This window comes from Brienomyrus brachyistius, chromosome 2 (genome assembly GCF_023856365.1).
Source record: "Brienomyrus brachyistius isolate T26 chromosome 2, BBRACH_0.4, whole genome shotgun sequence".
Taxonomy (NCBI): domain Eukaryota; kingdom Metazoa; phylum Chordata; class Actinopteri; order Osteoglossiformes; family Mormyridae; genus Brienomyrus; species Brienomyrus brachyistius.
The window spans coordinates 21,209,788-21,233,570 of NC_064534.1; the positions used below are offsets into that span (position 1 = coordinate 21,209,788).

General features: G+C 52.8%; 1 protein-coding gene across 4 annotated transcripts in view; it reads left to right on the forward strand.

Moving 5' to 3' along the window:
- Positions 1-12: 12 nt before the first annotated feature.
- Positions 13-23,783, forward strand: part of LOC125717921 (autism susceptibility gene 2 protein-like) — a 150,316-nt gene continuing 126,545 nt past the window's right edge. For all 4 annotated transcript variants that reach the window (XM_048991312.1, XM_048991305.1, XM_048991298.1 and 1 more), the window contains exons 1-2: positions 13-245; positions 21,699-21,800. In XM_048991312.1, the coding sequence (XP_048847269.1) occupies positions 114-245; positions 21,699-21,800 (234 nt within the window). In that variant the 5' untranslated portion in view covers positions 13-113. The remainder of the gene's footprint in view (positions 246-21,698; positions 21,801-23,783) is intronic.

The window sequence follows — 23,783 nt, forward strand, 5'->3', positions numbered from 1 at the left end:
GACTTGTGGATAATAAATCATTGTGCATCTGCTTGCAGAAGAAGAAGGGAACCCTGAAGTCTCAAGAGAAGAAGGAGAAGTGGGAGAAGCAAGTGGTGAAGAGGCAAAGAGAGATGGAGAACGGTGTTGCTGTGGATGTCCCGGAAAACGGCTTCAACGACCGCAGCTCCAGTGTGGGACCAGAGCAGGACGGCGGCAAGGAACGAGCAAAGAAGAAGACGACGTACTCGAGGAAGAACAAGCAGGTCAGTGAAGGGCTGCGATCACTTGTGTTTCTGACGCCAGACACTCAGTCTTCATTTAGCGAGAGAGTGTGGCCAGTAGTTTCTGAGATGGGTTTTGGATAGTGGTTTCACAGGCCATTGTTAAACCCGTTTGATTAAATTGTGGCCTGCAAGTCTTTGTGTGCTATGTCTTTTAGAAATATGATCTAAATACCGAACTGATGTTTTAATGCTGAGCTGCTCTTTGCTTATATACTGTAAAAAACTGAGCAGTGAAGAGGCGAGACCACTTACAGTAGGAAACTAAGCAAAATCAGCAACCAAGCTGGAAATTGACCTGGACGTCATGAATGGGATGAGAGGGTATCAGTAGGATGACAGTGTTTTGTTGAGGGTCTAAACGTTTTCTGAAATGCACAGCCTGATGATCACCATGATTGTAGCCTTCGGGTTGGTGCAAACGCAGAAATCAACACAGGGGTTTTCATCCTGACGTTGGACTGCCCCGGTCTCCCTGTTGATGTCTGAATATGTACAGGAGTTCGGGGGATGTCAGTGTGTCGCTCAGTGGGTAGGAACATCGTGCTCATGCTGAGACGCCCCCTGGTCCTAATCCCAGGTTCCGCAGAGTGATTTCACTGTTGGGCCTTTGAGCAAAACCCTTAACCCCCAATGGTTCCAGGGACCGGCTGACCCTGCAGTCTCAAAAATGTGTGTCGTTTTGGATAAAAGCTTCCATTTAATAAATACATAACATGTAGGTAGTAGTACCAGCCCTGCTTCAGCTTATTTTTAAGCCCACAATGAGAGGCACTCTGATCTAGAGCCTTTGTGTACTTTTTAGAGGCCCTGTTTTTTGTACTTCTGCCATTTCCATGCCATCCATACATAGGATTAAATGGCCCCGAACGGGAGGTGCAGGCACTGGGGGATGGGAGCCACTTGATATGGACTGAGGTGTCCTTGCCTCCAGTGGTGTTTCCCTCCGATTCATGGTATTGATGCAATGTTGTCTCTTTCGGGGAATCGAAACGGGAATATCCACATGGGTCAGTTTTATGAGAGCATGTTTTATCTCTGCTTGAAACATCCTCAACAGAAATGTAAACAGTGGATGTTACCACTGGTGTGGGTGTTTATAATCTTTAACTCACCCCTCTCCTCTTTGCTGTCACCATGTAGCTTATCTGCTAACATGATCGTACTTCTGGAGAATTCTTGCTTATCTTGGCTAGTCGTCGCTTTTTTTTTTTTTCCCCCGTGGTTCAACTGTCCGGCGTAGCTGCGGCATTCCCTCTCTCCTTGGGCCACGCGTAACCTCTGGAATGTTTACGCACCCTTCTAGCTGGTTGTTTACAGCGTGCCCTGGAGGAGCCCCTGAGAATATCCTCATTACGTCTGGTCCTTCGCAATTTCATGCACAATTAGGACACTGAGCTCATGTCTTCTTCCGGTGGCAGAAAGTGTGCACTGGGGTGCTTTAAGTGTTAAACTCACATCTTACAAGTTCAGGGAAACATACAGGCTAAGAAAAAAGTATGAGTCTCGTGTCCTAATATTCAAGCATAGTGTCACCCTCATTCATATTTAAAGCTTGTGCACTCAGACAGTGTTCCTGTCCACGGGGGTATTATTTACCCAGTCATTCAGTGGCCCTCGATATACTTGGGAAACATGCTAACGCTAGCCCCCAGCCTGCACCATACCCTCCCACCCGCTCCAGAGTGCCCAGGTGTCCTGTGTCCTTTCATAATCTCTCCGTTGCCTCTGGAGAAAGCAGAGGCACGCTGAGAGATTTCCTCGCTGTGTTAGCGCTTCTTCCTGACGCCGCAAAGTTTCTGCTCGACTTCCTGAGCTCGGGGCTCGCTGCCAGCTGTCGGCACCGGCTGCTTCGCTAAGAGTAACGGCGCCCCCTACGGTGCTGTCCGTCGCTGCCTTTTCAGACGACCGCCAGAGACGTGCCCACGTGAGGTGCGCGAGGTGTCTTCTGTGGACATTTGGAGCAGCGTAATGCTTCCCCGTGTTTTTGTCAGCAGGTGCTGCTCTCCTGGCATCGGCCAGACTTCTGAGACCACTCTCCGTTTCTCGGTAATGAGGGATGGAAGTAGGAATTGCTTTTGGGCAGCGCAGCATATTTCAGTGCCTTTGTAGCACGCCCATGTGATGCCATGAAACCATGAAACTCTCCGTTTAGAAAAGGATTTGGTCCAAAGCTCAGTGTCTTCGTCTCCCGCTCAGCCTGCTTCCATTCAGACTGGTCAGAGATCAGGCTCAGCTATTGCTCTGGATTCAAACCAGTAACCATCCAGACGCTGGAGTTAATGGCACATATACGCAGCAGTGCGTGCAGATGCGGCCGGGGAGCAGTGCGTGCAAGATTTAGGTGGGGGAGCAGTGTGTGCAGATGCGGCCGGGGAGCAGTGCGTGCAGATGCAGCCGGGGAGCAGTGCATGCAGATGCGGCCGGGGAGCAGTGCGTGCAGATGCGGCCGGGGAGCAGTGCGTGCAGATGCGGCCGGGGAGCAGTGCGTGCAGATGCGGCCGGGGAGCAGTGCGTGCAGATGCGGCCGGGGAGCAGTGTGTCTGGCCGGTGGCTGTGTGATTCTTGGGTGTTCCCTGTGCTATATTCATTGCTGTTTTTGTTTTGCGGTTTCCCTTTAATCGTGGTGTTTTTGTGCTTGATTTTTCCGCTGCTGTTATTGTTTTTGCTCTTTGTCTTATTGCTGTTTCTCGTTCTTCTGTTTGCACTTTGCTGCCCCCTTTGGGGTTGATGTTCTTCCTGTTGCCGTTTTTGACCGACTGTTTCTTTTGTGACTGTTGTTGCCGCTAACGTTGTTGCTCCCGCAGGTTACTGTTCTAGTCTTCGTGACACCTCCCCTGATCATTTGCTTGTTTCTGTTCTCTTGGTCGCTGTCGACCCTCGGAGTTCCCATAGCAGTGTCTCTCAATCGTTAGCATTATCGTTCTCGCTCTTGCTGCTCTTCTCGATATCCTGTCTTCCTCAGCTACAGAGACCCCCTGCTGGCCTGATTTTACAGGTGAGTTTGTAGATAAACCCAGCTGAACCCACTGCTTAATGACCCCTCTGATCTGTCAGACACGATCGGACGGTGGGGCAGAACAGAATCCAACAAGGGAGAGAGCATAACAGGATCTCATGAAATGTAAAAGCAAGGGAACATGTCCTGCGAGGGATTATTTACCTGTGACAATGACAAAGATGGTGTCAGTTACAGCTGAGTAATCCAGTGTCCAGCAGGCTATGCCCAGTTGGACAGGATGTGACCTGAAATGCATTCTGGGATATGTCCTCTCGGAAGGTACCTGAGAACACTGTCGTGTAACCTTTCCTAACCTAGCCCTTAAACCTGAGCAGGCAGGCAATAAGCTTTTGTCGCATTGCTGCTGCGTGTGCAGAAGTCTGCTGCGATTAGGAGCTGTGAGCCAGGTGGAGGGGGCCATATCCCCTGGCTGATTAATGCAGATTAGCGGTCCAAAGGTGCTCAATGCAAAGACCTTAATGATTATTTTACTTTGAGCTAATTGTTAACAGGTATTTCAATGGACTATTCGGCAGCATATGCCCCAAGCCCCCCCGCCCGGAGAAATGGCCAATCTCCTCTTACAGACCCCCTTCCCTCTTCACAGCAGGCTTTCCCCAATTATCCCCGACCACCGATACTTCGCCCATAGAGCTCAGAGGTGTGTTCCAATTGGGCAGGGGGGGGGTGTCCAAATTACCAGCTGTATCAATGGATAACGCAAGAAGTAAGAAATATGGCAAAGTTCTCTGAGTAAAAGACTTTCTCTGATTGTAATGCAGTATTTCTGAGAAATGATTACATTAACATTTGCCTCTGTTTAGCAGACACTTTTGTCCAAAGCAAAGTACAAGTGAGGCTAACAGCACATTACAAGCACACATGCTGCGGAGAAGTCGGCTAGGCGTAAGTGTGGCTGGGCTGAGCTTCCAGCGAATGCCCAGTTACAAACATTAGGGTGGTGTTAGAGTCTTTGTATTGCTGACTGGCCCGGCTCCGCCCCCCCTCCCGCGTCCCTCTGGGGCCTCGGCCAGCGGCTCGCTGGGTCGGTGTCCGGAGCACGCGCTGGGGATGCAGCGTGCCGCCCAAAAGGGGCCCTGCCGCTCAGTACCCGCATGCCCTCTGTCCCCTGTCCGCTCGGGTGAACGCTCGCCTGCCTGGTAATCAGATTAATTCCATCGCATGCTGAGGGTGAGCTGCCCTCTTGGGGGGGAGGTGCCGGATCTGTGCGGCCAGCCTCTTTCTCACTCTGCACTTTTTAACCTCGCGCTCTGGGACAATCAAGGAGAAAGTACTGGGATTTAACAAGGTTACAAGGACAAGGTGCACGTTCATGTAAGGTCTACTGCCTCAGGTTGGGTGAGAGGGCCTCATTGACTTCACCCCCCCGTTACAGCTGCTGTATTGACAGCTGCCTGCCTTACAGGTCAGCTGGTTCATGGGCAGCAGTTATGTCATAGAGGTCACTGGCAGGGACAAGACGTGCCATGTTGTCTTTCTATTGGCCATATGGATGTCCAATCAGACACCTGTAAATAGATAAACCCCAGGTTTGTTTATATTCCAATCGATTCCTTCCAGTTGATAATTAATCATAAAAGGAATTAATTATGAATGGAAAATAATCTGTTGTCATGTGCCGTTTCGTCAAGTTAATAGCTAAATTGAGGTGTATATGAAACGAGCACAGTGAGAGAGGTGGTTAGCAGGCCCAACATGACAGCCGGGGAAGCTTGTCTATGGGGTGCCAGTATCGCCATGGCTACGTGTATGGGGAAGAGACGGTGCCGCTGAACACCACACATAAGGCGCTATATAATGTTTAAACTGCTGCTATTCACTGGTTCCCCGCTAACCGAACGTCACACCAGAGTGATCTCTCTTTATTCAGTCATTTTCCCCCACATTAAATCACGCGTTCATTCATCCACACCAAGTCGTAGACGTCCCAGAGACCCATGGGAGGGTCACAGCGATCATTACAAGAAGCCTGATTCCAGGCAACACACATTAACACCTCAGCACAGACAAGAGTCTGAGCACTGGTGCCGCTTTCGCTGTGGGAAAAGCGCGATTGAGGAAGGTGTGTGTGCTCCCAGTTCTTATTGGGGAGTGTGGGATTATCCCCCTCTGCAGCAGGCCGTCATGCTGTTTGTATCTGTCATATTTAGCCAGCCTGATGCTGCTCTCATTTGTCTCCATGTCCTTTTATGGAAGGAGCTCCTGTGTAATGCGATTGGAGGGTTGTTATTGTTGACAATTCTGATTGGATGGTACAGGGTTTGGGTCCATGTAATGTACAGAAGGTGTGCAATCCGTCCTCTTTAGCATTCTGGGAGAACCCCCCCGGTGCCTATTCCTTTTATGGACTGTTTACAGGAAAACCCTGTGGTGCGTGTATGATAGATGAAGATCCGAATTGCGGGGTTCTGGTTCTGCCTGGGCTCCCGTTTTTTTCTGCAGTGTAGGTAGGTCACTGTAAGGCACGTGAGGCAGGTGAATCTAATACCGATGTAAACATTAACTGAGCTCGGGATTATGGCCGTTCTGCTCCGCTAGCCCGTCTGCCCGGCCTCCTTAAATAACCTCATAACCGCGTTTAAGGCGCTAACTGCCAGCTAATTCCAGCCTCAGCTGGGGGCCCAGCCTCTCAGGAGGGCTGCTGCATTACCGTGGTTCCTGTCGGAGGTGGCGGGAGCACAAGGACTCCAGTGCTTCACCTGAATGTCCTTTCTCCCATGCTGCCTTGCAGTGCTTCACCTGAATGTCCTTTCTCCCATGCTGCCTTGCAGTGCTTCACCTGAATGTCCTTTCTCCCATGCTGCCTTGCAGTGCTTCACCTGAATGTCCTTTCTCCCATGCTGCCTTGCAGTGCTTCACCTGAATGTGCTTTCTCCCATGCTGCCTTGCAGTGCTTCACCTGAATGTGCTTTCTCCCATGCTGCCTTGCAGTGCTTCACCTGAATGTGCTTTCTCCCATGCTGCCTTGCAGTGCTTCACCTGAATGTGCTTTCTCCCATGCTGCCTTGCAGTGCTTCACCTGAATGTGCTTTCTCCCATGCTGCCTTGCAGTGCTTCACCTGAATGTGCTTTCTCCCATGCTGCCTTGCAGTGCTTCACCTGAATGTGCTTTCTCCCATGCTGCCTTGCAGTGCTTCACCTGAATGTGCTTTCTCCCATGCTGCCTTGCAGTTTAAGACTTTCGTGTGTGTCATAATGAAGCTGTTGTTCAGCCATGCCATCCCGAAAAAGCAGATTAATTAAGAAGTTGATACATAAAAATGACGCTCCCCCGGCCCACCCCAGTACTGACCTGGGCCATCAGACACTGCGTTTCGCTTGTTTGGCAGAACTGCCCCGAGGGTCTCTTTAATAATGGATGGGTAACTACATAAACAGCCATGTTCCCTCAGGCTGTGCCCATCCCCCCACCCCGAACCTGTAAGACCCCGTAAGTCCACATCAGAAGCGTGGGGGGAAAGCTGGGTGCGCTCATATGCAAATTCGGGCTTTCCTTTCATTAAGTGCTCTGTGGGCAGGAAATAAAACATTACTGTGATACTTGTGCTTGTTAAATCCTGCTGAACGGTGTTGTTTCCGCTGCCGGATTACATTTCCTTGTTGTGTAACGGAAAATTGGCCGGTCGAACTCGATTTTAATTAATGTTTTGTTTGGTTTCTTGCATAACCCTTATTACCCTTTTATGCCGCTGGATGTTGTACTGTAGTAACTTGGGTTAAGTATCTTTCTCAAGGGTACGGCAGCAGGCTCTCTCAGGAGACTAGAACCAGACAGAGCTGTGCCTCTAACCACCATGCCCCCTGCTGCCTGCAGTGTTGCACGTCTAAGGAGGAGGACAGCCCTCTGGTGGATTGACTTTGTGGGACCACAGCATTATGTTGTAAATTTTGTGGAATACTGTAGGTAAAGATATGATCTGAGAACATTCATTTTGTTCTTTGTTTTGTTTTACTTCTTAAGTCTTGAGCGTCCTGATGACAGGATGGCTTTTACCCATTTACCCACCTCGGTGTTTTGCCGTAGCGATTCTGGGCCCCTTCAGGGATTAGGGTGGCCCCCCGGTCCATTCAGCACGAAAGCACAGTGCTTCTCTGACAGGCCACAGTGGTCAGCCACACAGCTGCAACAGCTCCCTCTGTGTCTGCTGCCGGGATTGACTATGATAATCACTAGAACGCTGTCACCGTTCCTGTTCGTTAGCTGGCCTCCCTCTCAGGGGCTTGCGGCGTTTTCATGGAGGATCGGAACTCCCTCGCGTCTCACCTGCCGGAAATGTATTTCCTCTTTCTGTTCAAACGCAGTGACTCGTAATCTCGCTCTTAATTGCAGTGTTGTGAGTGTGTGTGAAGTGTCCCTCCTCCCTCCCACTCTCAGAAATATCGTGATCCCCCCCCCCAGCATCGGCCCTTGCTGAGGCCTGGTACCCCCCCCCCCCTTCCTGTTTCTGCTTTGTGACCCCTGTTGGATGAGGTAGATAGATGAAGGTTGCATAGATAATGACCTGTAGTCTGCGCACAGTGGAGAAGGTGCTGCATATATGTGTCCAAGAGTCAAATTAAAACATCAGGATCAATAAACTAATTGGATAAATTGAAGGTCTGCCCCAGTGCTCACTGGTCGTGTCAGTTTGCTGGGCCCCATCTCGTACGTATTAAATGAGATTAACCGTGGCACTGATGAGATCTTATCGCTGAAGGAGGTCCTTTATTCTCAGTTTCTTCAGTTTTCACTTGTTTTTTTTTTTTCTGTGGTGCAACACTGCCCCCTGCTGGATGAGCGCAGGCATGCCGTGCAAAGCTGGGGGGGGGGATGGTAGAGACCTAAAGTTAACACTTTGCCTCCCCACATTCCCGCTAACACCCCCGCCCCCTCCACACACGCACAGACGAGCCTGTTGTCCACTGGGGGTCACTGTTCTTTTGAGCAACGCGAGTGACTGGGGTGGTTTTTTTTTCCATTTAGAGGGTCGTCTTAAGCGCGTTTACGCCGCGGAAGTCATCCGAAGATGATATTTATCAAATGAGGCCGCTGCCGCGTGTGCGGGTGAAAGGGTGCCGTCTTTAAACCCCCACCCGTCTCGTAATGTGACGAATCTGTGGTGTCAGGTTCGAGTGAGTGAACCGGGTCTCTCCCCTGAAGCGTTCCATGCGTCTCTGCTGCTTCCCATGTGACTGCAGCTATTTTTATTGCCAGGCTAAGAAAGACCCTCCTCCTCCTCCTCCTCCTCCTCTGCCTTTGTCTGTGGGCCCTGCTTCCTGCTGAAAGAATCCGTGTGTGGAAGTTGCCTGCAGCTCCACTCGCATCCTACTGCTCTAACAAAAACAGCCCTCTTTGCAGTTTCAAGGGGCTATCGGTTACAGTTTGGTCTTTGACTTTGAGTCATGTTTCAGTTTCTGATATGAGGTAGAGTCAGTAACTGGTCCCCCCCCCCCCCAGTGTTATGAACTGTGGCAGACCTGCAGTTGTTCAGTGAATCATCTCTCATCGTCTGCCTGTGCTTATGCGACTCGCACGTCTTGCACGTGCGCGTGTTGCCTGGAATCAGGCTTCTTGTAATGATCGCTGTGACCCTCTCATGGGTATCTGGGACGTCTACGACTTGGTGTGGATGAATGAACGCGTGATTTAATGTGGGGGAAAATGACTGAATAAAGAGAGATCACTCTGGTGTGATGTTCGGTTAGCGGGGAACCAGTGAATGGCAGCAGTTTAAACATTATATAGCGCCCTATGTGTGGTGTTCAGGTTTTAATTACATGAAGGATTAGTCTTCTGTAGCCTCCCTACCCAAGAAGTTGTATCAGATGACCAGATTCTCACTGGTTTATTTTTAATTCTGTATATTTTTAAGCTCTTCCGTGGTTTCCCTCCCTAACCCTAAGGCCTCAGATTGCTCTTTAAGCCAGCTGCTTATGGGAAATCGATGCCTTAACCATGGACGTATTCGGCTGGACAGGGCACTGACTGCCTGGCCAGACTTTGTGCTCACTACTAGACTGCTTGGCGTCTCACTGGTCCAGAGGGATCGAAACACGGGAGAGACACCGAAGTAGGTTACAGAAACTTCTGCTCCAGTTGGGGGGAGGCAAATCCTTCAGTCAGCATCAGGAGGCACCCTGCATGCTCAACACCACATCAAGGACACAGTCAAAGATGGCACATTGACAGACATGAAGGCCAGACTCAAACGATTCACCGATGGACACCGAGTCCAGACTCCGAGACCGGTCACCGACGGAAACCAATGCCTGACTCATAAACGGCTCACCGACGGAAACCACAGGCAGACATAGAAATGCCTCACCGACAGCATAACGGGGGGGTGGGGGTGGGCAGACAGGAGTGGAAGTGATTGTCCGTCTCGTCACCTCCAGTGTATCCGAGGAAAGCCACCCCCTTACTCCGGGATCATCCATCAGGAACGTTTGCGGTACGCGTGCGACATATCGACTTCCCTCTGAGCAGCGATCAATCCCTCGCCGTCGTTATCCGTGGGAAATGTTTACGGCCGGCCATAAAGTACCCGGTGGTTGGGGGGGGGGGAGTACAGCACCCAGTAATCCCGCTAAGTGAGCAGTATTTCCGATTGCTGCCAGTGTCGCATACATGCTAGGCCATAAATACACCAGTTAATCTTGGGCCGTGACCATGCCGTGCCCCTCCCCCCCCCCTTGCCCCACTGCCGGAAGGGGGTTAGGGGCAGGTGAATGCTTCATGTTCACCTTGGTGGCTCGGCCAGACGTAAGCCTGAATATTAAGGAATAATGAAGCAGAAATACCCATAGGTGTTAATATTCAGCAATACAAAATTCATTATGCCTTTGAAATGTCTGATTAAATCTTGTATTTCAGCAGCACAACGCCATTAATGTAAAATACTAGATTGCCCGATCCTGTTTTGTTCCCAGCCTAATGGGCGTACAAACTAAAACAGGCTGGTGGGACCAGTAATAATGCCCTGAAACCTCAGGCCTGGTTGCCCATCAATTCCCGGGGTCCCCGAAGGCAGGACATCACCCTGTACCCTCGGAAGCTTCTCAAGGGCGCTGAACCCCGTTCGCCCATTTGAAGCTCATGTGGGGGAATTTTAAGCTCCCAAACACCATGGTCCAGAACGGTCACACCCAGCGTGAGACCGGCACATCCGCAAACCTCCAAGGTGGCTTTTTGTTAATCTCATCAAAAATAACTCGATGTTAGGAAGTTATTTCCTGGCTGATGGAGCTTTTTAGGAGGATGCGGCAGAAACACTCGCCGTACCCGCATGAATATCTGTTGTGATTTTTACTTACCCACTCTGGATACTGCATTCAAAACATACCAAGATTTAGTCCTGGAACCCCGGTAAAATGATTGCACAAAGATCTGGATTAACAACAGTGGAGTGCCAGGTGGGGGGGATCCGTCCGGAGCTTGGCGTAATTGGAAGTTGCCTAGGTTACGGTGCCCCCGCCATCACTGGCGGAGATCCGTCACGCTGACGTCCGCCCCCTTGCACGAGGGGAGGCTTCCTATTAGCCGGTCTGGTGCCTTGTCACGTCTCTGCCAATGTACCACCAGCCGCATCCCATTGACATATTGACTCCAAGCGTCAGGCTGGTGACACGGGTGGGGGTAGGCAGAGGGGGGGGTTGAAGAGCTCGACATTCAGTTTGTTGTAGCGGTTCGTCGTTTGTCTCTCCGAGTGTCATTTTATTTTTAGATGCCGCTGCAGTTGGGATTGGTTAATCACTCGCGCACATCGATCACACCAGGTCGATTCCTCTGGGGGCCTTGACCGCGGCCTCCGATACAGCAGGGAGCCGGCTGGTTTTCCAGGAAATCGGGCCAGGCGGTCGTAAGCGGTAGCCGGGTCCGGCTCGATGCAGTGACCGCAAGCATGAGTCGCTGCAGTGGACAGGTTTCCGGGCGCCGCAGAGGGTTCTGGAAGACCTGGGCTAACTTCGAAGAAACTGACTCAGCAGAGTTGAGTGAAACTTTAGAGAAATATAAAATAGAGAAAGTCTGCGGTCAGCGGCAAACCGGCGGGACAGGGATGGGGGGGTGGGGGGAGGTTAAGGCTTGGTGCCCTAGATAAGAATCAAGCACTTTATCTGCATTATAGAGGGATAAGGATCCTGTGTTCAATTAAAGGAGGCAGATGATATCTGGACTAGCACAGACAAAGGGGGTGGGGGGGCCTGACGTGCTCCCCTTTAACGGGACACCAGTTCTTGTAAAACCTTTGTCTTCTCTCCCAGCAATCAGCCTAATTATGTTCAGTGAAGTGCTCCAATTAAACAGCACTGTCAGGCAGCAGCTGAGCGCGCCCACCCCCCCCTCCCCCGGCCATCGTCCACACGTCTGCAGTTAACCCAGCCGGATTTTCTCAGTGACACCTCGCCAACTACCGCTAATGGGCTCCCAGGGGGGTTTACTGGGGGGGTCAGGTCAGGTGGCTTGTGGGAGACGCCCGCTGGGGAGTGTCGAAGGGGGTATAAGGATGTCCCCCTGCATAGCACATAGCTACCATCGAGAAGGTATCATGGTGCAAGGCCCCCAGGCTGGTGTCAGACTGTGGATGCTGACAGTGTGACACTCTGCTCAGTGACATCATGCCCTTTAAGTCACTGTCACCGACAGGGCGGATGCCATTGGCAGGTGGGTCTCCATGGCAGGAGCGAAAAACAGCCTCCTCGAGTGAGGTTGGGGGGCGAATACGTGCGGCGCAGTATGTGATGCTGAGTGGGGCAACGTCACAGCAGGTCCCAGAAGCTGCACGGTGAGGCCATCACTCTGAAACGATCTCAGCAAGAAGCACCAAGGAGAGATGTCACAGTAATAAGGAGGAATGGAGGACCAAGAGATACCCCATTTGCTGGGTGCGTAAAGAATGACCTTTGACCTTCCACACCCACACCACAGAACTACCTCATGGCCCCCCCTGAGGAGCTCCCACTGATAGGAGTAACTGTGCTACACACTGGGGGCCAACATAGCACCCCACCCACCATGGCCCTATGCTGACCCTGCCCGATCTTTGCCCCAAAAATTCACCATTTAAATGGTTAGACCCATCCGGGCCTTTGGCGCTCACATGGTTATTTTTAAACACATGTGGGTCACGTCTATGTGTCCTTATTGTCCCATTGTGTAACTGAACCTGCATGACGTAGGAAGTTTATACAGCTACACTCAGAGGGCTAATGACATTAATTAATCACCGTAATCAAACACCACAGTGGCAGACACCAAAATGGCTCTTTCATTTTCAGGCTCCATGTGTTGGGAGAAGCCAAAGGGCATTCGCGTACGGTTTGGGGGCCTGATGTTCAGAACCCCAGGCTGGGGAAGCTACTGTTATGCCCGGAGCACAGTATTAGCAGAGTGCTCGCAGGTATCAGGGATGGTGGAGAGAGAAAGAGTTTAAAAGTATAAATGAACAAGCTGGTGTATGAATGCTGAGGCCCGGCATCTCGTGACACTGCAGAGCGCTCGGAGGTATGAGTGCTGAGGCCCGGCATCGCGGGACGCTGCAGAGCACTCGGAGGTATGAGTGCTGAGGCCTGGCATCGCGGGGCGCTGCAGAGCGCTCGGAGGTATGAGTGCTGAGGCCCGGCATCGCGGGGCGCTGCAGTACGCTTGGAGGTATGAGTGCTGAGGCCCGGCATCGCGGGGCGCTGCAGAGCGCTCAGAGGTATGACTGCTGAGGCCCGGCATCGCGGGGCGCTGCAGTACGCTTGGAGGTATGAGTGCTGAGGCCCGGCATCGCGGGGCGCTGCAGAGCGCTTGGAGGTATGAGTGCTGAGGCCCAGCATCGCGGGACGCTGCGTTGCGCTTGGAGGTATGACTGCTGAGGCCCGGCATCGCGGGGCGCTGCAGAGCGCTCAGAGGTATGACTGCTGAGGCCCGGCATCGCGGGGCACTGCAGTGCGCTTGGAGGTATGAGTGCTGAGGCCCGGCATCGCGGGGCGCTGCAGAGCGCTCGGAGGTATGACTGCTGAGGCCCGGCATCGCGGGGCACTGCAGTGCGCTTGGAGGAATGAGTGCTGAGGCCCGGCATCGCGGGGCGCTGCAGAGCGCTTGGAGGTATGAGTGCTGAGGCCCGGCATCGCGGGGCGCTGCAGAGCGCTCGGACTGCATGTGGCGTCTGCTGATTGAGCGTTTACCGCGTCTGCACTTGATCCTCCCATCTTCTGGGAGGCAGGCAGCCAGCCTTCATAACCAGGAGAGCGGTTCCCAAACCACAGGACACCAGACTGCACAATATTAATGGTCAAATATAATAACCTAATTTGTTAAATTAATTGGGTTAATTTACAGATCATTTTGCGTTTGCCTTTGCAGCAGCATTAATCAAATATTTGAATGCAGTTGATAGTTTAGTCCACAGATGGTTGCTCAATTAAGAGACAGCTGTGACCGTGATTAGGCTGTTTTAGAATTTGTTAATGATAAAGGTGAGGGGGGCTTATTGGCCAGCGTTGTGTCTCTGCACTAAATTCGTCACATCACCGTTTGCTTGGCGAAAGACCTCACCTGGGCTCTTCATCAAAACATCAGCTGCTGCCTTGGAAGTTACATCCATATGGTGAATTTTATTTTTGCGATAAATCTGACGAGGGCTGGAATCATGCCGGAAAATCTGCCAACCTGCATGGCCCCGGACAGGCTATCCCGGAATATGCCTCATTTTTCATTAAATGTGAGCCATGATACAAAGGATACCAAGAGTGACAGCCTGTATCCCATGGTGCTTTGCGGTCTAGCCGTTTGTTTTGCTAGTCTAATATGACCAAAACTGTTTCTCAGAACAAAAAACGCTAATATAAAGAGTGTAATTGTTTTATCGGTGTCTGCGTGCAGTTCCAGGTGTTTGATCTGAGAGCTGTACCTACCTCCCAGCCATCCAGTGAAGGAGACGTGGGAGTGTGGAGTCCTTCAGAGTCACTCCTAGCTGTCTTCTGTAGCTCCTTTCCCGTTTATCCCATGTGCACTGGGAGCAGTAGTGACGGTCACTGCGGGGCTCATTTGGTTTTTTTGCACACTGATGAGCGAAAGTGGACACATGTGACCCCACCCCATGAGTTACCATTTCCTGGTATTGATTTACATGCAAGTTGAACCCTCTTGTTTGAATGAAGAGAGTCTGCTCCAGTGTGGCAGGGCCTGCTCTCTGGGCAGCTCCCGACATCTTGAGGTGTCCAAAGGGGCCCTGGGATAGGCTGGTGTCTGCACCAAGGCCCCCAGCCCTTAGGTGCGCCCGGCCATGTTCCAAGGCCCTCCTCAGTCACTTACTCCTCCACTCCAGCATGGGATCACAGCCCCACCTCGATCCAGCTGCTCTCCCTGCCTGAAGTCCTGCTGTTTTTCCTCTTGTTTCATATCATCTGTTTATTGTTGCTCAGGTTAAACAGTTATGAGGAAGTTTATTCCTGGTCCTGAATCGCACTGTCCATATTAAATCATACCACTGTCCTCCGGCCTTCTCACCATGCTCTCTCCTCCCGGTGAGTCGGACTGGACTATTTTAAAGCTCTTCCGTTATCCCCGTTGCCCTTGAGGATGAAATCCTTCCTCACACTCACTCGCTTGAGAGCATCCACCATTATATCAGAGAGCCTCCTTTATCCACTTCAGCTGCTCCTGGTGGGCTGTGCGACACTATGTGCAGATCCGAGCTCCCTCCTTTCCCACTGATTTTTCTCCTCCCCCACCCCCCATCCGTCCTCGTTTTGCCCTAACCCTGCGACGTCGGAGGCTGACCCCAGTCTTGGTCAACTCTGGGCTGGTGCTCGCCCCGCGGTGTGGCTCTGTGGCACATGTCATCGCCAGGCAGAGCTCACGTGTTCGGGCCGTCCACCATCTCTCCTTCTCAGCCAATGACATGATATTTACCGATGTCACCCATGCCTATGGCTCGTTCTCTCCGCCCCTGGGGGTGTGGCCCATGAAGACAGGGGGTTAAATCCCCTGTATGCTCTGTAAGTTGCTGTTTCCCCCACTGGCCTTTTTCTGCCGAGACGGGTGGCTGTTAACCCAACCGAATCTGACCTTAGTAACCATGCCAGGATCTGGATGGGTGGTGAAGCCCCTTGGAGGTTTTGCACGTCTGCCTCTCCTAAGGAACTTTTTTTTATCTTTCTACATTCACCTCCAGATGATTTGGAAAGCACGTTCTGCTTTTCTGGTCCTTGTCAACAGTTCTGACACACAAACGGGCCTAAAGCGGAGGTCCACTTCTGTCCACTGACTGGCAGAACTTAAAGTGGTGTCTTCTTCCGAACCTGCCAAGTCTGAGAAGACAGACAGTGAGAGCTGGCCTGTTTCATCTATGCAGTGCATTGTGGGTACGGTTCTTTTTTGGCTCCCCCTCCCCCCCATCCAAAAAAACATCAGAGGAGACTCGTAGCCGTTTGTGGGAATGTGCTTACAAGCGAGACATGAACAGACCCCCCGCTACCCCTCCCCATCCCGGCCTTGTTTTCGTTGTGGCTTTTGTACGTTGCCTCCAAACGGTTGACAGAAGGCAGTTTTTCCATGGTTGCGAGGCGGGTAAATGATTTCTGGGGAGTCTTTTAATGTCAGCCCCTAACTCCAGGCAGCAGGCTTTCTCCTAACGTGGGCCAGCTACCCCCCATAAGACCTTCCTCTGGTAGAAATAAAATCTAAATAATAAAAGTTTCTCTACTGGCTTTAATGTGAACATAAGCGGTCTATTGATTTGCGCTGCTGTGGGGTCTTGTGTTTTTTTTTTCCTGTATCTACTGGGGTAGGGGGCTGTTTTTGCTTTCGGGGGGGGTGTGTGCCCTGCTGACATTATAGAAACAGCCCCCTACAGGAACAGACCTGGGTTTTTAGGCCTCTGTGGTGCCGTCAGCTGTCTGGGTTGATAACCGTGAATGTTTCTGCCCGGTCAGCAAGATGGACATGTTTTCCCTGTGAAGAGCCTCTGCATTTCTATGGAATCCAGGGCAATGTGATCGTCTAACCCCAAGCCGGTCATCTGGGATCCACAGACGGTCCACGTTTTTGCTCTCTCCCAGCTTCTGGTAGTAAAAATGTGGGCTGTGTGAGTGTCTTCGAGGACTGGTTTGGGAAATACTGCCCCAAAAGCCAAATTGAATCCCAGGAGCTGTGTGTGCTGTGTGGTGTTCTGGACTTTTCTGTGAATGCCCCCAGCACCACCCTACGGGCCCCTGCATGTGAAGGCGACGTGTCACCTCATCATTGACTGGGGATAATCTATTAATTACCCTGTGTTTAACAGAGAAGATCGGGCCCTCATGGGTTCAGTGGGACATTGAGTGGGGCTTGGCCTGTAGTGTGCGTGGCTGTGCTGGCATTTCTGTCTGCTTGTGTTGCTTTGACTGGCTTTCTTCTTTTTCATCAACGTATCATATAGGTCACATTTCTGTTTGAAAGTGCAAACAAAAGTGCAGATTTTGGTTGGAGTTCCTCGGGCTGAGGGTATGACCTTCAGCCCTGACCTGCGCTGTTCTCCTCATCCAACCTCATTTCTCCTGCCCTCCCACTGCACAGTCATGTCACGAAAAGTTGAACCCTCAGGACTGTAGCTGGGCGGCTCTGGCTCGTTCAATGGCCTCCGCCAAACCCCTTAAATGTAATCTAAGATGGTGGCAGCTTCTCGGCGTTCAGGTGTGGCAAGTTCCCCCGCTTGTGGGAAAAGTTCCGGATGCCACCTAGTATCTGGAGATTTCCCATCCTTGAGCCTCGTCCCGCTCTGGGTTGATGCCACAGTCCATGTGATCTGTTCAAATGGGATCAACCAGGCTGGTTCTAAGCGATGACGAGAGGTTCACGTTTCGTGATGCTAGTTTCTGACATGGGTCAGGGGTTCCCTGAAGGCCCCTCCTTTACTCACCATGACCCCTTTTAAACTTCTGCAGCCAAGTGAGGAAGGTGGTCACGCTTCAGGCTGTTCTACTGTTGTAATAATGCATAGTAAATTTAATCTGCCTGTGATTCTGTCCTGGATCCCTCTTCATTTTTATTTCAGTCGTGATAGGGGTGAGTTCTTTTTTAAAAGGGCTTACACATAGGCCTGCTGCCACATGCATATTTTTCAGGTAAACACACAGCTACAAGACTCACCTGTTTGTTCATTATAATGTTAGTTGTATGTTCAGAGTGTTCAGTGATAACATTGCTGCCCCCATGGGCCCAAAACAGAAATGATGTTCTTCCACGGGCCGTTAAAAAGGCCCGTTTCTGGAAAGCAACTCTGAACTGAGGTGGCGCTGTGCTGTTGGAAGGATATGCAGAGGGTGACAGGTTTGAAGTAGCTGTCCGACACTGCGAGTGTTACCCGAAAGCTAAGCTACATTTAAAATGACCGAGCACGGCCTTAAGCAAACAGCCCCAAGCACACCATACCGCCAGCCGCTCTCTGTCCCCCTGCCTGGGGTGTCCGCATCTTGTTTTGCGTCCCGAATGCGATACTGGGGGCCTTTTGACTTGCAAACCCTGGATCATGGGGTGTGGGCTTATGGGCACGAGGAGGGCATGGTCTGAATGCAGAGCCTTTCAGGGGACGCCCCTGCCTTAATTCAGAGTTTCGGCAGTAAAGTGCTTCACAAGTTTGACACACCACTGCATAATTTGCAGGATCAACTTGTGTGCACCTGGTTGGGGGTGGGTGGGGGGGGGGCTGAGCACTGCAGCAGGTTTGTGGTTTCCAAGGCAACAGACAGGCAGCAGTAGTGGGGCCATCTCCTCATGGGGGGGGGAGTGCTAGTCGTCTGGGGACATGTGGTAATGGGTGGTTTGGGGGAGGGACAGCTCTGCTCTAATTACTCTCTCTAACAGGCAAGGGGGGGAGAATCCTGCCCCCCCCTACCCCCCCAGGACAGGTGGTTTGAGAAGGGGGGGTCCCATGTAGAGGAGCAGGTGCTCTCTCTGGGAGGCATATGGCTGTGTGATTGGGGAGGTGGGAAAAGAGAGGCCAGGGGGGCCCTCGGAGGGATTTTATCCCGGGGAGGGCCTGTGGTTTCTGATATAGGAACAGGGGTCTCCCTGGGGGGAGGGAGGTGTTAAAGTAGGTTGGCAGGATTAGCAAACACATCCAGGCCCCTGCAATCATCTCACGCTTCCCTGAAGCTAATTCCTGTTTGCGCCTTTCTATTGATCTCATTCACTCACCAGCCATTCCAAAGGCCGCTGTGTCCGACTCAGAGGGCCAGGTTTAGTATGGGTATGGGGCTTGGAGCTAAGGCTGGGCTTAGGGTGGGCATGGGGCTTGGAGATGAGGCTGGGCTTAGGGTGGGCATGGGGCTTGGAACTGAGGCTGGGCTTAGGGTGGGCATGGGGCTTGGAGCTGAGGCTGGGCTTAGGGTGGCCATGGGGCTTGGAGCTGAGGCTGGGCTTAGGGTGGGCATGGGGCTTGGAGCTGAGGTTGGGCTTAGGGTGGCCATGGGGCTTGGAGCTGAGGCTGGGCTTAGGGTGGGCATGGGGCTTGGAGCTGAAGCTGGGCTTAGGGTGGGTATGATGCTTGGAGCTGAGGCTGGGCTTAGGGTGGGTATGATGCTTGGAGCTGAGGCTGGGCTTAGGGTGGGCATGGGGCTTGGAGCTGAGGCTGGGCTTAGGGTGGGTATGATGCTTGGAGTTGAGGCTGGGCTTAGGGTGGGTGTGATGCTTGGAGCTGAGGCTGGGCTTAGGGTGGGTGTGATGCTTGGAGCTGAGATTGGGCTTAGGGTGGGTGTGAGGCTTGGAGCTGAGGCTGGGCTTAGGGTGGGCATGGGGCTTGGAACTAAGGCTGGGCATAGGGTGGGCATGGGGCTTGGAGGTGAGGCTGGGCTTAGGGTGGGTATGGGGCTTGGAGCTGAGGCTGGGCTTAGGGTGGGTATGATGCTTGGAGCTGAGGCTGGGCTTAGGGTGGGTATGATGCTTGGAGCTGAGGCTGGGCTTAGGGTGGGTGTGATGCTTGGAGCTGAGGCTGGGCTTAGGGTGGGTGTGATGCTTGGAGCTGAGACTGGGCTTAGGGTGGGTGTGAGGCTTGGAGCTGAGGCTGGGCTTAGGGTGGGCATGGGGCTTGGAACTAAGGCTGGGCTTAGGGTTGGCATGGGGCTTGGTGCTGAGGCTGGGCTTAGGGTGAGTGGGAGGCTTGGTGTTAGGCTTTTCTTTGGGTTCGGGTATAGGCTCCTCCTTACAGATGCAGCACAACATATTTTCTCTCCATGCACTCAGCATGCTCATCAAAATCACATTGGTTTTATTTTCTCCATCCGTGTCAAGAGACGCAGCAGCACAAGTCAGTGATTTGCTCTTCCTCAGTGGGGACCTGCGCCCAGTGGCAGGGAGGGGAGGGACAGGAGGAATTAATGGAGGCGCTTTAGAACTTTTTAAAAATGTGCCCCCGTGTTGTGTGTGCGAGTACATTACGGCACACATGAATAATACATGGTTAAGACGCTTAATGGATGTGCAGGGACTCGTCTAAAATAAAAAGCAAAATCCATTTGGTCTCCCCGAAGTAAACGTAATGCATTGTCCTTGGGCTAATTTTCAGCCAGGGGCTCTGGGTGTGCGCTGCAGAGGTGGGGGGGGGCAAGGAACAAAGCCAGGGGCCGTCTGCAAACAGCTGCCTCTCCGGGGCCAGCACAAAATGAAGGCAGATGAATCAATTTGGCCTGTGGCCCTCAAGTGCTCTTCTGCAGGCCCCGGCCGGCGCGGCAGATAATGAGCCGATAGATTGAGCCGGCGCGACGCGGCCCGGTGACGGTGTACCGCCGAGCCGCCAGGCGGACGTCTCCCCTGGCGACGGTGGCCCGTCTGCCTGGGTTAATGGGGGTGAGGGTCCTTTGCGCAGGACACTTTTCAGAACAAATTAGAGGAAGGATCCGTCTCCTTGGCGCCCACCCCCCCCCCCCCCCCCCCGCCCCCCCCCCCCCCCCCGCAGCGCCGGGCTCTTTCCGTGGCGAGGACGTGGTGCGGCTGGCCTGAGCGGCCACCTGCGCTAATGAGGCCTGACATAGGGATGGTTCCTGAGCAGAACCTCAAGGGCTGCGGCGTGAGGGGGGTCATGGGGGGGGTGTGAATGCAAAGACCTCACAGGTCCGCCACGGTGCCCCTGTCAGCATGAGAGCCAGAGGAGCAAAAGACCTTTAAAACCAGACATCCCCCTCCTGCCCCCGGCCCTCTGCCCCCATGCTCTCCATCTTATCCAAGCGGGCGCATCCCAAGTGATCCGTCGGACTGGAATATCCATATCCGTCACCAGTGTGGGTCCTGCCATCTGTGCCTATGAGAAGGACCTACATTCTGAGGGAGCTCAAGGCTCTTAGGAGATCATTCCCCAGCGAGTGGCCTGGTCTTGCAACCCAACCACCAGGTGGTGCTCTTTCCAACAAGTAATTCCTGGGAAATAGCCAACATACCACACCCTAGCATATTGACAGTGACCCCACGGTACGGACGTCTAGTCCTGAGATTCTTGCTCTAGTCGTAGTTAGTTTTAACACAGGCCTGAAAGCAGCAGACTGGAGAGTAAACACTTGTAAAGAGGATGCTATTTAATGCTGCTGTTAATTGGACCTTTACTTTGATCGATAATCAGTCCTGATTAGTGACTCCAGCTAAGTATGGAGGCCTGACAGGTTTCTCCTGGCTATCAGCCTTAATTATCCTGAGTCAGTGTCCTGTTAACAGAGCTACGGGTGACTTGCAGCTCGTCAGTCAGCCAGCAAATGGCGCCTCACGACCAGGGTGTCTGAAGCAAGTCTCAGCAGCTCCTTTCAGCGCGATTAGCATGAGCATGAGGGCCTCCGGTAATTCTGCATGCTGCGTCTGCACCGCCACCCTTAATCACCAGCGGTCGCAGAACTCGCCGTTTCCTTTGTGGTCCTCGTGCTGTTTTTCGGCGATGTGATGGCATTACGAAATGTCAGAGCTAATTTATTTGTCCAATCACCAGGCCCCGCCTGGCGTGCGTTAGCATAATTAAGGGGAATCGTGTCCATTTGGCTCGCCGCTGCTTGGCAGAGGGAGCGAGCGGGCGGACGCCCCCGCCTCCCGTCACCAGGTGGCCTCATGCCGGACCTGTCACATCGCCGGATGACCCTTTTAATTTTACTCCGCCGGGGCCGTAATTGAAATTTACCGGGAAAGGTTAATCGCGGAGGCGATCTGGCTGATTTACGGCAGGGATGCCGGTGATGTGGCTCGTCCCATGCCAAGCTCATCGCATGCCGGGCCCGTCCGCCCCGCTGCAGCTGCCCAGCTCTGTCACGCCGCTGATCTATGCACAGCCGACAAACGCCAGATGTGAATGTCAGAGGTCACGACCTTCAGCCACTTCTGGGCTTCCCATGCTGGGCTTCCAGAGGTGTCACCCAGGAAAATTACGGGGGTGGGTGATAGAGAATCTTTTCAATGAGGTGTTTACGACCCCCCCGCTCTCTTGTTTTTCCTACAGATGAAGGTGTTGGGGGTCTGCCCAGGGAGGAACAGCGGGAGAGAGGCCCTGCAGGAGTGGAACGGGCCCCAGAGAAGTGACTCCAGAGAGCCCCTCAGCGAGGTAAGCACCCACCACCACTCAAAAACCCACACCACACTAATCACATGAATGCCACCCCCCCCGAGAAGAATTTGCGCTATTCTTTTGTGCTGGCTGTCCTGTCATGGGAGAGAGGTGAGGAGGTGCGGGCCTTCAGGGTAAGCCCTAGATCCAGGGGGCAGGAGCGCCTAAAGAAATACCCCAAAGCACAGCTGTCCGTCTCTGCGGTCAAGTGTCGAGGTCACTCCATACTGCCCAGGTCACCTGACCTTGTGGTGGCTTGGGACCTTCCCGATTAACCCCCCCATCTCATCCATATGCTAATAGGCTCGGAAATGAGAAATTTGAGAAGTTCTGGAGATCCCAGGGATGGGGGGGTTGTTAGCCTTTATTGACCTAACAGTGGTTGGGAGTTGAGGGGCATTGGCGCACAGCCCCAGAAATGTGAGTGCTGAGCACTAAACCCTCTATGAGTCTGTCTGCCATGGGCCGCCCACACAATCGGCAGTCTGATTGGACAGCTGATTGGCTGCCGCGTACTGGGTTCCGAATAGCGGTAACTGAAGGAGGCCTGGCCTCTTTTTAAACTAACCTGTTAAGATTGTGGTTGGGAATTCTGTACGAAATATGGCGGGAGTGTTTGCCTCTGGGGGAGGGGTGAGAGGGTGTTGGATATTGGGAGGCACTCTGATCATCAGTTAGGTGACCAACAAGGAATGGCTGCATCCATCTGTCTGCCCCCTAAGCACCCCAGCCAAAGCCCAGCCCCCAGATCGCCCCCTGCTGGTTACATTTCAGAAAGCCTCATCTCGACTGTCGGCAGATTTCCTTCAAATTATTTGTACGGCGGAGATAGTTTTGGTAATTTGCATAAAATTACTGCGAGTGGCCCAGCTGTTGTATGTGACAGACCCCCCCCCCCCCGCCATGTCATCGGAGTCAGCTTTAACCCTCAAGCGATGATGGAGCTAAAAGGGATTTGTGTGGGACTGCTGGGGAGAAGGGAGATAGCTTACAAGCCTCTCCAGCGTTTTTAACAGCGAAAACAGGGATTAGCTGAAGCAGCTGCGCATCAATTAACATCGCAGGAAATGCGGCCTTCAGATGGAGTCTACAATCGATGCTTTGGGGGTGGGGGGGGTGTGATGGGAGGCTGGGGGCGGATGAGGGGGAGTACCCAGGGCAGGAACGGGGCGGGTGCGAGGTGGGTAGGGATTCAAAGCACTCTGATATGAAAGAGCCCATGGGCCCCATTTGGGCCCCCAGGGACATGCTCCACTGCACTCTGATTGGCCCTTTGAACCCCCCGGGAAAGTGGGTGAGTCGTGCCCCGCCCCTCCTGTCACTGCCAGGGAACGGGGTGTGGAAGCGGGAGAAGATTAGGCCCTTGGTGAGGAAACACTTCTATTCTCTGGGCTGTTTAGTTAACCCTGAATAGCTGGTCGACCCCTCCCCCCCTTCTCTTTGTGGACAGCTCCCTAAATCCTTTCTGAACTCCTGGGTGCCTCCCTGGCCCGTAGAGAGGCCTGCATACAGGCCTTTAGGGGAAGCGTTTAGCCCTGCGGCTTAGAGACTCATCTAATGGCTCCTCCTCCTTCAGCCGAACAGAATCGCATGAATTGTCCTTTATTGTTATTGAATAAGGCTCGTTCCCGGACAAACTCCCGCTCCAGTCAGTAAGGGTGATTCCCGGCGTCCCAGTCCGAGGTCAAACTCGGTGCTCTCGCGTTGCCCCGCCCTTGTCCCCCCCCCCCGCACATTTCTGGCTGTTTCCACGCTACCCCACCCTGAGGGCCTTCTGACATGGGGGGGGGTACCTTTACCTGGCACAGTGTGGGTGTCTTCAGATTCTGGTGATGCCGCCATGTTCGTCAGCAGCTGAGAGCAGTGAGGGTGGGAGGGAAGAAGCTGCCGGCCTGGAAAACGCAGAAGCGGAAGGAGTGAAGCCCTTCAGAGAATAGGGTGGAATTGCCAATCAAATCAGGAAATTAAGGGAAATAGGGA